The 12,624-nt window shown below is 32.3% G+C and overlaps 1 protein-coding gene across 1 annotated transcript; it reads left to right on the top strand.

Annotated features, from left to right (window-relative positions):
• Window positions 1-2,437: 2,437 nt before the first annotated feature.
• LOC118033020 (dicarboxylate transporter 1, chloroplastic) lies at window positions 2,438-6,625 on the top strand. Its single transcript, XM_073405721.1, has 4 exons — window positions 2,438-3,706; window positions 5,275-5,496; window positions 5,744-6,281; window positions 6,369-6,625. Exons 1-3 carry the CDS (start codon window positions 2,609-2,611, stop codon window positions 6,104-6,106), a joined length of 1,683 nt encoding a protein of 560 aa, XP_073261822.1. The 5' UTR covers window positions 2,438-2,608; the 3' UTR covers window positions 6,107-6,281; window positions 6,369-6,625.
• The last annotated feature ends 5,999 nt before the right edge of the window (window positions 6,626-12,624 follow it).

Genomic DNA, 12,624 nt, shown 5'->3' with positions numbered 1-12,624 from the left:
TTTTGTTATTCAACATTGGATTGTTTAATAGTTTGGGCTTCATAGTTTTATTTAGTTTGCTTTCATTAATGATTTTTTTTACCTTTTACTGACATGGATAATTGTTTTATTAAAAAAAAATTATTCTAAGAAACAAAGTTACTAGATGAATTTTATTAGCACATATATTTTAAAAATATATATTTATTTTTGGATGATATTTCTAATATGTATAACCCCACATAATTTTTTTTTCCTTTTATCTTGTTCAACAAATTTCATTTGTTTTCATTTCTATTATTGTTTGATCAAATAAAAATTTGATTTTAGTAAATAAAGTTATTAAATACAATTGGATCAAAGACTCGTATTGCAAGATGAAATACCTTAATCTATATGTCTCTTGATTTTTCTATTTTCATCATGGTTTATTGTTAATGATTTTTTTTTCATTTGTTAAAATAATTCTCGATTTATTTGATTACATGCATGCATTAACCTTTTTATTTACACTTAGAATTTTTTATGTATAAATACGCATTGAAAAAACATGTATATATACTTTTTTTGTAGCAAAAAATATCTAACACGCAGCAAAACACGGGTCAAATAACTAGTTTTTTATATTAAGGTATTCCAATCTCATGATTTAGGCCATCAATTTGGTAGGATATTCCATGTTAGTTTAGCCCTGATTGCTCACATTACATATTTGTCATGCTATCTCATATTGACTATGGTCAATTTTCTTATGTTATTTTTTACTCCATTTTGTTTATATGTGTTTAATAGGTTATGAATTGAGTTACATAGTTTGTTCTCTTTTGAAAGAAAATAATTTTTTTAGGTTATTCTAATTACGTTTCTTTTTAAAATTGATTTATCTATTATTATTTTTTCATCTAATTAAAATAAAATCAACTTATTTAATTTAATCAAATTTATAGCACGAACCACTTATTATAGCATCAACCACTTATTTTTCTTCCTTTGAAGAAAACACATTTGTGACACTTGAACTTCATTTTCTATGCAAAAAAAAAATTGTTTGGCTATATTAAAGGACATTTGCATCGAGAGATTATTGATGGAGAAATTATCATATAAATCTGATTTTATCACTTGAGATTAGAAATCAATCTGTCACAAAAAATAAAAATAAAAATAGAGCATCCTATTTAACTATATAATTAATTTTAATGAAAACAAAAAATAACTATAGTTTAAAAAATCATAAGGATTATTTAGCTATATCAAAAAATGAAAACAATTTTCTCTTGCATATTAATAAAAAATATAATTTTTTTAATAATCATAGTTGTTAATGGTTTCTTTAAAAACAATCAACATGGCTTCTTAATGAAACTTCCTCAGTCCCACATTAACATATAAGGATGATCCATGAATTCAATTAGCAAACGAAGCTCATCCAAATAATAAAAGTTTCAACTTTGTGAATTTTAACTAGCCATATTTTTTTTAAAAGGGATCCAATTAAATAATTTTAAATAGGAGATGAAAGATGAACATTGTGGATTTTTTTTTTCCTGAATTCTGTTCATCTAACAAGTTATTCCAAAAAGTAATCTCATGCATATAGAATTAAACAAAATAATACTCAAAGAATCCAAATTCATGTGCAAAAACAAAAAGAAAGAAGATAAATGGTCCCCCGAGTGCTTCGCTTGGGCATCTTTTGATGATACGATGAAAATTCACCTCTTGGCTCCAAAAAAGAGTCAGAATTTTCTTCCATTGCTGTCATCAATCAGCAACAAGCAAGCATCATCCCCAAACCTGCATCTGTCTGTACTCACGTTCATCCTTATACTGTTTCTGACTTTATATTCGGTGTCCTCCTCCTTGATTTTGCATTTCAAATAAAAATAAATAAATAAAAATTAAATTATTTTAATATACTAATATTAAAAGAATTTTAAAAAATTAAAAATTTATTAGTTACAAGCCAACTTGCCTTGTTTACAATCTTTGCATGTGCATTCCTGTGGTCACTCTTTCACTCATCAGGCCTCTCGTTTTCTAACTCTTGGCCACTCAATCCCTTTCAGCGTGGAAATATTAGTTACAAGCCAAAAATGCTGACTGAAGCCATGTCATCCAATTACAAACAGCCACGCGTAAGCTCGGTCACTTCATTGGTACACATCACCAAAAAGCATTGCTCCTTCGGAAACCCAATCCACTCATAATCTGCCACGCAGCACCGAGACACTCTAGTCCCCCGGTGCATGTTAGCAACTACTCTCGGTGGACACGAGATCTTACGGACGATTTTTCCTTCAGTATTTTTTATTTTAAAATATATTAAAATAATATTTTTTATTTTTAAAATTAATATATCAAAATATAAAAACAAATTAATTTTTAATAAAAAGAATTAAATTTTTTAAAAACGCCCGCGTTTCACTTCAGGCCGATACTAACGAAGCTCACATGCTCGGTATATTGCATCCATGGTTTCCACCCAACCCTCTCTACTTCCCATAAAAATCAACGCCAATCGATCACCCCCTAGAACTGAACTTCTCTTCCCTTCAAAACCACTGTACTGTACGGAAGGGAAGACTGAAAACCCACTTCACTTCCCTGAACGCCATAGATACGTAAAATGTCATCGTTTGCTCTCACATCATGTTCTCTTTGTTTCAATTCCCTCCCTTGTCTCAAATCCCGCTCTCTCCCCCACCTAAGGTCCACCTCACAAAACCCCCTCCCTTCTCGTCCAAATCTCCCTAAACTCTCTGCTGTCTCTTCCTTACTTCCAAAATTATCCAAATCTAGCGTCACATCGACGACGCGGAGAATCTCTAACTTCGCAGTAAAAGCCTCGTCAGCATCATCCGCACCTACATCAATTACACCAGCCTCGCCGCCATGGCAAGGAGCTGCAATGAAACCGCTACTAGCATCAATCGCGACAGGTGTCATTCTCTGGTTCGTTCCGGTTCCTTCTGGAGTTACGAAACCAGCCTGGCAACTACTCGCGATTTTTCTTGCTACGATAGTCGGAATCATCACGCAACCTTTACCGCTCGGCGCGGTAGCTTTGATGGGTTTAGGCGCTTCAGTACTAACAAAAACCCTCCCTTTCTCCGCCGCTTTTTCCGCATTTGGTGATCCAATCCCTTGGTTAATCGCACTCGCGTTCTTTTTCGCGCGTGGATTTATCAAAACCGGACTTGGTAACCGAATTGCGTATCAATTCGTGTCTCTGTTCGGGTCTTCTTCGTTAGGGTTAGGTTATAGTCTTGTTTTTAGTGAAGCTTTATTAGCACCGGCGATTCCTTCTGTTTCTGCTCGAGCAGGAGGGATTTTTTTGCCGTTGGTGAAGTCGCTTTGTGTTGCTTGTGGCAGCAATGTTGGTGATGGAACAGAGCATAAGCTTGGTTCATGGTTAATGTTAACTTGTTTCCAGACATCAGTGATTTCGTCTTCCATGTTTTTGACAGCTATGGCTGCGAACCCTCTGAGTGCTACTTTGACATTCAATACGATTCAGCAGACTATTGGGTGGACGGACTGGGCTAAGGCTGCAATTGTGCCTGGGTTGATTTCATTGATTGTTGTTCCGTTGATTTTGTATTTAATTTATCCGCCAACCGTGAAGTCCAGTCCTGATGCTCCTAAATTGGCTAGGGAGAAGTTGGAGAAGATGGGACCCATGACTACTAATGAGATTATTATGGCTGGCACTCTGTTTCTCACGGTATAGTTAACGTTTCTGTTTTAAATCTGTCTTTTGCTTATGTCATTCTGCTGAATTTGGTGCAATGGTTTATATTGCATGCCTCCTCAAATCCAATTTGTTGATGCTGATGCTCATTTTACTCTGTTTTTTAGGAATAGCCGGTTGGATCATCAGTTGTTAGTTAGCGATCATTCTTCTCTGCTTTCATTTATTTTTAGCTGAGTCGTATTGTTCTTTGGACATTTTAGCAATTGGGTCATTCTTGGTAGTATGCAATAACGTTTAGGGGAAAGATGCTTTTTTAGAGACTGGAGAAATTTTAGCTATATTTTGTCTGCATTATTGATGATAAAATCTTATGTCCCATTAGTCTAGTCCTGCTAGTTTGCTTTCTGAGAAGTTATTTTGTGTCTTAGATGTAAAGGAATTCTGTTCTTAGCTGCTAAAGTAACACAACAATTCTGGTTTTGGGTTCTCATATCACCTCATTTGTTAGATGCAAAAGGCTCCAAAGGTAACAGATGGTTGAGGATTTTTTATTTTTTTTTGGAGGAACGGACATCTGTGTTTTGGAGTTGTAAATCTATACAACTTGATAGCCAGTTCAGGGCTCAGGGAGATTGTCTTAGCACTTGCTTGTTCTTTCCTTAGAGCTTAGGTGATTTTTTCATTTAGAGGCATATCAGCATTTTCATGAGTCTGACATTTGAACTGAAGAGTTCGGATGGGTTGCTATCTTGGAAAATGAGATTATTATGACTGGCACCTTGCTTCTCACAGTATAGTTTGCCTTTTGTGTTCAAATCTGCTTGTATTTTGTTTTTAAATCTGCCTTCTTAATTTTATTACGTTTGGAATAAATATGACTATGATATATATTGTAGGATCTGCTTGATAATGTTGTTGTTAAATGGCATGGTTTTTGCTTTTACTGGTGTTGTGCGTGTAGCACATTTCTACCTCAAGTGTAATCCAACTTCTGTTGATGCTTATGGATAGTTGAGTTTGTTTCTTGGTTTAAATGTAGTGATGTTACTAGTTCTGTGGCCATTGTTTGGGTAGAAAACAAGTATGTCAGCAGTAAACATATTGATACTGACTTTATCATCGGAAGATTTTTAAATCTCCTCGATTGGGACTTTTTTTGCAGATATTCAAAACTTCTATTGTAAGCCTGAAATTAGATTGAGAAGAGGTTCAAGCACGTGAACATATTGATTAACCACTATCCCAAACACTAAATAATCTTTTATTCATGTATCTTGGATTTTAAGTGTTTTCATCCAAATTTGATGCTCTCTCACAACAAAAATTTGGCAATTGAGTGAGCGTTATATCATGTGAATTACCTTTTTTTTTTTTTTTTTTCTCTCTTTTTCTCTTTTGCTCTATAGTAATCTAATCACTACTATGATTACTAAAAGTCTGTGCTGTAGAGTTTTTTTTTTTTTTTTTGGTGCCACGCTCATAATTTAGCTGATGTACTTGTTTTTGTGCTGTCTTGAATTCTACATGGTGCTTTGTAGTTTATTGATCCTGCATTCTGCCTCCAATAATAAAGATTTCTTTATTTCTTCTCAATTTAGGTGGGACTTTGGATTCTTGGAGGGATGCTGAATGTGGATGCTGTTACTGCTGCTATTCTTGGATTGTCTGTCCTCCTTATCACTGGTGTAGTGACATGGAAGGAGTGCTTAGCCGAGGCAGTTGCCTGGGATACCCTCACATGGTTTGCGGCCCTCATTGCCATGGCTGGGTATCTCAACAAATATGGTCTCATCTCCTGGTTCAGCCAAACTGTAGTTAAGGTCGTGTTTTCCTGTTTACTGGTTTTTCATTGCGCATGGTTATTTCCAATTATCAGTGAGATTATATTTATCATATTTTTCAGTGCCCTCCTGCATGCTGACTCCCACAGAAGGCAAAAAATAAATTTTAAGCAACTTTTTTTCTGAAAAATGAATGCATTTGTGAACTTGTGAATTGCAACAAACACTAGAATTTAAGTATGTGGACCATGAAGTACTCGCTGTTAACTATTTGCACTTGTTACAGTTCGTTGGTGGACTTGGTCTATCGTGGCAGCTATCTTTTGGCATTTTGGTCCTTCTCTACTTCTACTCCCACTACTTCTTTGCCAGTGGAGCAGCTCACATTGGTGCCATGTTTACAGCATTCCTGTCTGTTGCCAGTGCTCTGGGTACTCCTCCATATTTTGGAGCCATAGTTCTTGCCTTCCTTTCTAACCTCATGGGCGGCCTTACACACTATGGAATTGGATCCGCACCTATTTTCTATGGTGCCAACTATGTACCTCTGGCCAAATGGTGGGGCTATGGGTTCCTCATATCTGTTGTCAACATTATTATCTGGCTTGGGGTTGGAGGAGTTTGGTGGAAGGCCATTGGCTTGTGGTAGTAGGGAGCTGATCATGAAAATTTTCCGACCCAAAACTTGTGGTATCCCAACTCCTCAGAAGCGACTCTCACATCTTGATTTGCTGTCTGGTGAAAGGCTTTTAGTTTTTGTTCTGAATCTTTTTCATAGAAATAATCTTTTGGTGGCCTTGGTAGAGACCTCTGCTAGAAAGATGGTATACGCTTAGTCTTATTATAGCATAAATTATAACCTGTACCTGAAATTTTGACAAGGCGTGACAACTGCCTGGAATTCATTACAGAGCAATCCTGATGCCAGAATATCTTCTCTCCGTCTCTATACATAGTTTCTTGGTGGCATGAGGAAGGGATGATCATGGAGACGTGCTCGTTCGCTTGGTAATTTACCTTCTTTCGTATTTCTTTTTTCATTTTTTGGCATAGTGGTTGGAATTTTACTTCAAGACTATGATTGCCGTGGAGGTGTTGAATCCCATTTCAACCTCTTTATTTCCCATAAATGTGTTGGTTTTCCATAATTGCATGTTATTTGTTTCCATGACCCATGACTCATAGATTCATGTCTATTGCAGTGGAATTTACCGTAAAACATTATGTACGTCAATGTTTTCATTGACAATTGCTCAACATGTATGGTTATAACTGGCCAATGCAGCTTCACGGCTAGACTAAATTTGAAAAAAAAAAAAAAAAAACATTTGATAATTGAGTTAAATTTTAATTAGTTTGATAATCTAGTAAAAAATAGACAACAATAATAAAAAGTAAATGAAAAAAAATATTATAATGTACAAAATTGAGTTAACATGTGAAATTTATGATATCAACATGAAATAATGTTTACTTGTTTATTGTGTGATCTAGATTAGATTACGAGGGAGGGAGGGAGGAATAATAAGAAATTGATGATAAATAAAATTAAAATTATAAAAATTAAAATATAAATATAAATCAAAATATTTAATAGTATAATATGGGTTATTTAACTGGTTGTGTTTAATAAATATATTTATTAAAATTAATTTATAATAGAAATTACAGACATAAAATTTATATTGAATATAATAAAAGAAACAAAATATTATGAGATGTTGCACACATTAAAAAATATCATAAGAAAATAAATATTTTTAATTTATAAAAATAAATTTAATTTATTTGAAATACATAAAAAAAATATATATATAGTTGAATCATATAAACCTCATGAAAAAATTTAAAAACATTGAAAAATAATTATTATTTTAAAATAAATAAATAAGCCAAAACAATAACATAGGTTGGGTATTAATTAAAAAACAAACTCAAAAAATATTTTTTAAAAAAATGTATTAATTGAAAAAAAAAACTATTAGGGAAAAAAAAAAAAAAAACCTAGGCACTTGGGTCTTAAAGCCTGTATGCCAAGGCCTGTAAATTTTTTTTTAAGGGGCTGCCCTATTTTTCTAAAAAAAAAAAAAAAATCAAGCCAATGAGTTTTTTTAAATCCAAAAAACTTATTTTTCAATTTATTTCAACTACAAAACATCATACAAACACTCTTAAACATCAAGAAACCAACCTATTAAATCCCCAAAATGGTCCAAAACACTAAAACAAACTGGAAAAAATATTGCTTCCTTGACTTATATTTGGTTTTTAAGGCTATTTTTAGACTTAAAACAATCACCATAAGACTCCTCTCACCTAGTGGAATTCGTTGACATCAATTTTAATCTATTTGGTGGTTGAAATCATCACCAACTAAGAACCTTTTTTCTCTTCGTCGGAATCCGATGACTCCTTTCTTCCCTCCCATGAAAAAGAACCAAAAAATGAGGAAAATAAATTTTAGTATAAAAATGTAATTTTTAAAATTAAAGGGATTGGTCGTCTTATAACAAAAAAGATAGGGGACTAAAATGTATTTTACAAACAAATTTAAAAACATTACCTATGTTACTCGTAATTTTTACTTCAATTCTTGTTTTTCAATTCAACTTTTTCTTCTAAAAAAATGCAATTAAATGCTAATTTGGGCTCAAAATAACTTAATTGTGTAACGAAAAAGTTTCAACATAAAGTCAAATTTTTTTTTGAAAAACCCTACTTCACTCGGTAGTGATTTGTGAGAGAATAAATAGTGATTTATATACAGTAAAAACGCAACACGCTTCATATATATACTTAATTCCATCACGGCATCACCTGATCAATATATCATATTTCCATCTGCTGATTCCAGGTTATAGATTCACCTTTCTTATTGGTACAGGTTTCTTTCCCTGCGGGTAATATTTGGGTCCAAAAGCAATCAGCAGCTGATTTGATGTCTGGGCACCCTCAAGTAAAGGGCTTGTTCTTCTCTCTTTTCTAGTCATCATTCTTACATTCAATTGGGTTCGGAATGAATGTTGTTTTCCATGGACCATTGCCAAGACTACACATCTATAGGTAAAATTCATTCCATGGTGTAGCAAAACATTTTGTCCAGCTGAAGGGATAAATGATCTGCAATCTACTATAATTAAAAGTAAAGGAAAAGAAAATAACAGTCTAGAAGGATGTTCATCGTCTTTCCCAACGAGTAAGAAAAGAAATGCAAATCCCCACTAGCCACCCGCAAGATGATGTTTTAAGACTCTGAGGATATCTCCTTCAGCAAATTGACTTTGGTTAGAATGCTGGATTAGATTTTCACGGATATATGCGTATCTTAAAAACTGAAGATCATTTAGCTAGTGAGGTGCAAGATCCTTTAATGGAAGGTTTTGGTAAGTGAAAGTTGGGATCCGCCCAAGTTAAAATCAGCAATCTACGAAAGCACAAACCTTATCCTTGATTGGTTGTGGATATTACCGTATTTAACAGTTTTATTGATGGAATTTTTTGTTGATATTTGCACTTCTAGTTTTTCAGTATATATTTCATCAACGAGCTCATGAATGGAAACAGTCCTTCAGAGAAACTCTCATCAGTAATTTTTGATTTGTCAATAATAAATTTAATGATGGATTTATAAACAGACAAAGTGTGCTAAAAAAAATACCCATTTCATTCTATCGGTATTTTCCTTGGAAAGTTTGCCATATAACTGATGGAATACTGTATGTAATTCCATCGGTGTTTTTATTTGTCCATCAGTATATCCGTCGGTAAATATAACATATCATCGATAAAATACTATCTGTAATTCTGTCGGAGAGTTAACAGTAGCAATGACATTTGCAGTAATGCTTTCCAACTCTCTAGAATATACCAATGGATGTGGTCCGTCAGTAATCCTTCAATAATATTTTAAAATATTTTTAAAAAACATATATTGAACAAAAATAGAAAAATAATTAAAATAAATTAAAACCAAATATATAAAACCAAATCCTCCAATGCATTATTTTATGGAATTTTAGTTGTCTTTTTTTCCAATTCTGTTGTTCAATTTCAATTAAATGTGTAGGCATATATATTGTTTATTTGCAAGTTTAAAAATTTCAGGTAGTCTCCTATATGATGTTGCAATTTTTTTTTAAAAAAAGTAGGAATTGTTTAATTTTTTTATTCGTTAATTTGTGTATATGCCTAAAGGAAAGTCTATTGAGGCAATTTCAGGTTTACAAACATTAAGGCTACTAAAACAATAACATCGATGAAAATTCTATTGTTTCAATAAAAGCATGTTTCCAAACATTCTGAATGAAAATTAGAGGTCGATGCATGGTTTTCAAGGTTCAATATTAGTATTAAATTAAATATTTTTTATGTTAATTTGGATCATTTATTGAAATTACTGATTTTTTTTTATATATAATTTTTTACTTCAAGGGAAAATTTAAATGGAAAAGAGTTGATGATAATGTTGTGATGAAAGATTGAGAGAATCACTCTACAATTAGATAAGATTGAATTTAGGATAATTTTTCTATTACAAATATTAAAATCTTATTTTTCATTTGTTAACAGATAATTAATTTGTACCATATAGGTTACGTGATTTTTTGTACGAGTTGCAAAAGAAAGCAAAAAAAAATATGCGAAAAAAAGAGCTTGCAGACTGTAATGACATGGTGGTTTGTAGGGATTTCAAATCATTGTACATCTCAGAGGCTGTATGGGCAGAATACACTTAACATTGACGTCTATGCATTTCACTTGAAGGTCATAGTTCGGTATGGATAACCGAAACCAGCATTTTCACAGTTCTATTATTATACGCACCGATAACTTTGTTATATTTGTTTCACATATAAAGTGGATGGTAGGATTTTTTTTTTATTACAACCATTTTTTTTTAGTTGTTTTTTTATAAATATATTTAAATGACAATATTTTTTTTATTGTAGGCTACGGTTCTTGGACCTTTTTAATGAAATGAATGTGCTGAGTGATAATTGTCAAAAAGAGGTGCAACAATTTATTGATAGCTGAGCTTAGGACTTTGTAAAATGTTGATTTTCAATCATTTTTTTGCTTAAGTTATTATTTCCTTGAATTTGTTAAATTTATTTTTTTCTTTTTAGGATACATATAACAACCAGTTGAAGGAGAAATATGGAGACAATCCTTCGACCCATCCAAATATCAATTTGAATTTGTGGTTGGAGGCATGATCTTCTAGTAGGCCTAATAGAAATCAGGTTTATGGACTCTCTAACACTACAGTTGAGAACTTGCGAACAACCTGTAGTGCTTTGATAGTTGGATGCTCGCAATCGATTCCAAGCGTTCAAACTCCACAGTTCACGATGATATTAGACCAACAAGTACAAGATCAAACGACCTATCTTAATGATAAGTATGTATAACTCACTGCTGATTATGAAGAATTATGTCGATTGGTAATGGAGATGAGATCATAGATGGGTGGTTCATGTGCACCTAATTGGCTTTACGATCCCGACGACGACTAGCCTCCTTCAACGCCACCTCTATTTTAGATTTATTGTATTTGAATGTATACTTTTTTAAACTTTGTAATAATATTTGATTTTTATACTAATTTATTTTAAAATTATAAAATATTACTTTAATTATTTTTCTACTTTTATTCAATATATTTTTAAAATATATATATTTTTAAAATATTACTAACGAGGTTATCGATGGCACAACTCTGTTGGTATATTCTAAAGAGTTGAAAAAGAATTACAACAAATATCACTATTACTGGTGGGGTTACCGACATAACTAGACCGTCGGTATATTCTAAAGAGTTTGAGAAAAATTACTACAAATACCACTACTACTATTTTGCTAGTGATATATTATATTTACCGATGGAATAAAGCAGTAAGTTTTTTTGGCATGCTTTGTCTGTTTGTAAATCCATTAGTATATTTATTACCAATGAACTCACTGACACTCCATAAATTACCAATAAGAGTTTTTCCGATGAACTATTTATGTCCATGAGTCATTCGGTAATATATGTATTGACGGACTGGTGGTATAATTGCTGAAAGAGATTTTGATCAGTAAAACTATTAAATATGGTAGTGATAATCTCTTGTCAAAATGAACATAAATTCTAGATTTGGGAGGAATATAAAAACTTAAAAAATGAAAAGAAAAACACTAAAATTTGAGGTAAGGAAGAGTATGTAAAATCATGAAAAATCTTCTCTTGAACTCTTCCTTCATCTCCTTTTTATAGTTAATTTATTAAGCTAAAAATTTGAAGAATTAATTATGGTATTAACCAAAATTAATTTCTATATTATCATTTTTTTATTAACCATCATAAATCCATAATAAAACTTGACGTCACAAAACAAAACTTATCAAATTCTTCCTTTCATATGTTGGACAAAACAGTGGGCTAGGCTAGAATAAATAAAATTTTTTGGACCAAATTCAAGCCCGAATTTAAGTTAAAAAAAATATTTTGTGATCCAAAAACTTATTTTACAATGAACTCGAACCCAAAATCTGGCCTAAGCTGGGTAGACCCGACACAGGTGTGAGTTTAAGTTCAAAACTCATTTTACTTGGTACTTTTCCCCTCTAAAAACTTGGATGTCATGTTGGTCAATTTTAACTCTTTAACTGTTCATTATATAAATAATAATAAAATTTTGATTCTCTCCGATTTGGGTTAGAATTCTTTAAAGAATTTTAGGTTTCATCAAAACATATTACTTCAAAAGGTTTTGGGTTCATGGTTCTTTGAAATTAATTTCTCATTTATCCATAATTTATTTAAATCATGTTAATATTTTGTATTAAAAAGCATCTATTAGAGATTAAATTCCAAAAAAGTTTTAACGGTAAAAATAAGTGGACCTAACTTGCTTTCAAATATATCAATCAACCATGTTCTCTAATTGTTTTAACTTAGCCTTAAATATATCTTTCAATCAAGTTCTCTAAATAAATTTCTAACAATTTGAGGTTAAATGAATGATGACATATTGGAAGACACTAAAAATGTCAAATCTCACTCAAAGCTCCATGGCAGGTTAGGAGGTAGAGCAAGCAGCCCAGTTGAGGGTGATGGATGGTCATCTAACATCTTTCTATTTAAACGGCAGTCGTTTCAGCTTGAGCGACTAGTCATGCACC

This window comes from Populus alba, chromosome 1 (genome assembly GCF_005239225.2).
Source record: "Populus alba chromosome 1, ASM523922v2, whole genome shotgun sequence".
Lineage (NCBI taxonomy): Eukaryota > Viridiplantae > Streptophyta > Magnoliopsida > Malpighiales > Salicaceae > Populus > Populus alba.
The sequence above is the reverse complement of the archived record's forward strand: the minus strand, read 5'-3'. Positions and strand labels throughout refer to the sequence as shown.

Excerpts from the sequence above, each read along its gene's own strand:
- LOC118033020 (XM_073405721.1), top strand. The coding sequence starts at position 2,609 with ATGTCATCGTTTGCTCTCACATCATGTTCTCTTTGTTTCAATTCCCTC. Across the intron at positions 3,707-5,274 it reads CTGGCACTCTGTTTCTCACG|GTGGGACTTTGGATTCTTGG; the intron begins GTATAGTTAACG and ends TTCTCAATTTAG. Across the intron at positions 5,497-5,743 it reads TCAGCCAAACTGTAGTTAAG|TTCGTTGGTGGACTTGGTCT; the intron begins GTCGTGTTTTCC and ends CACTTGTTACAG.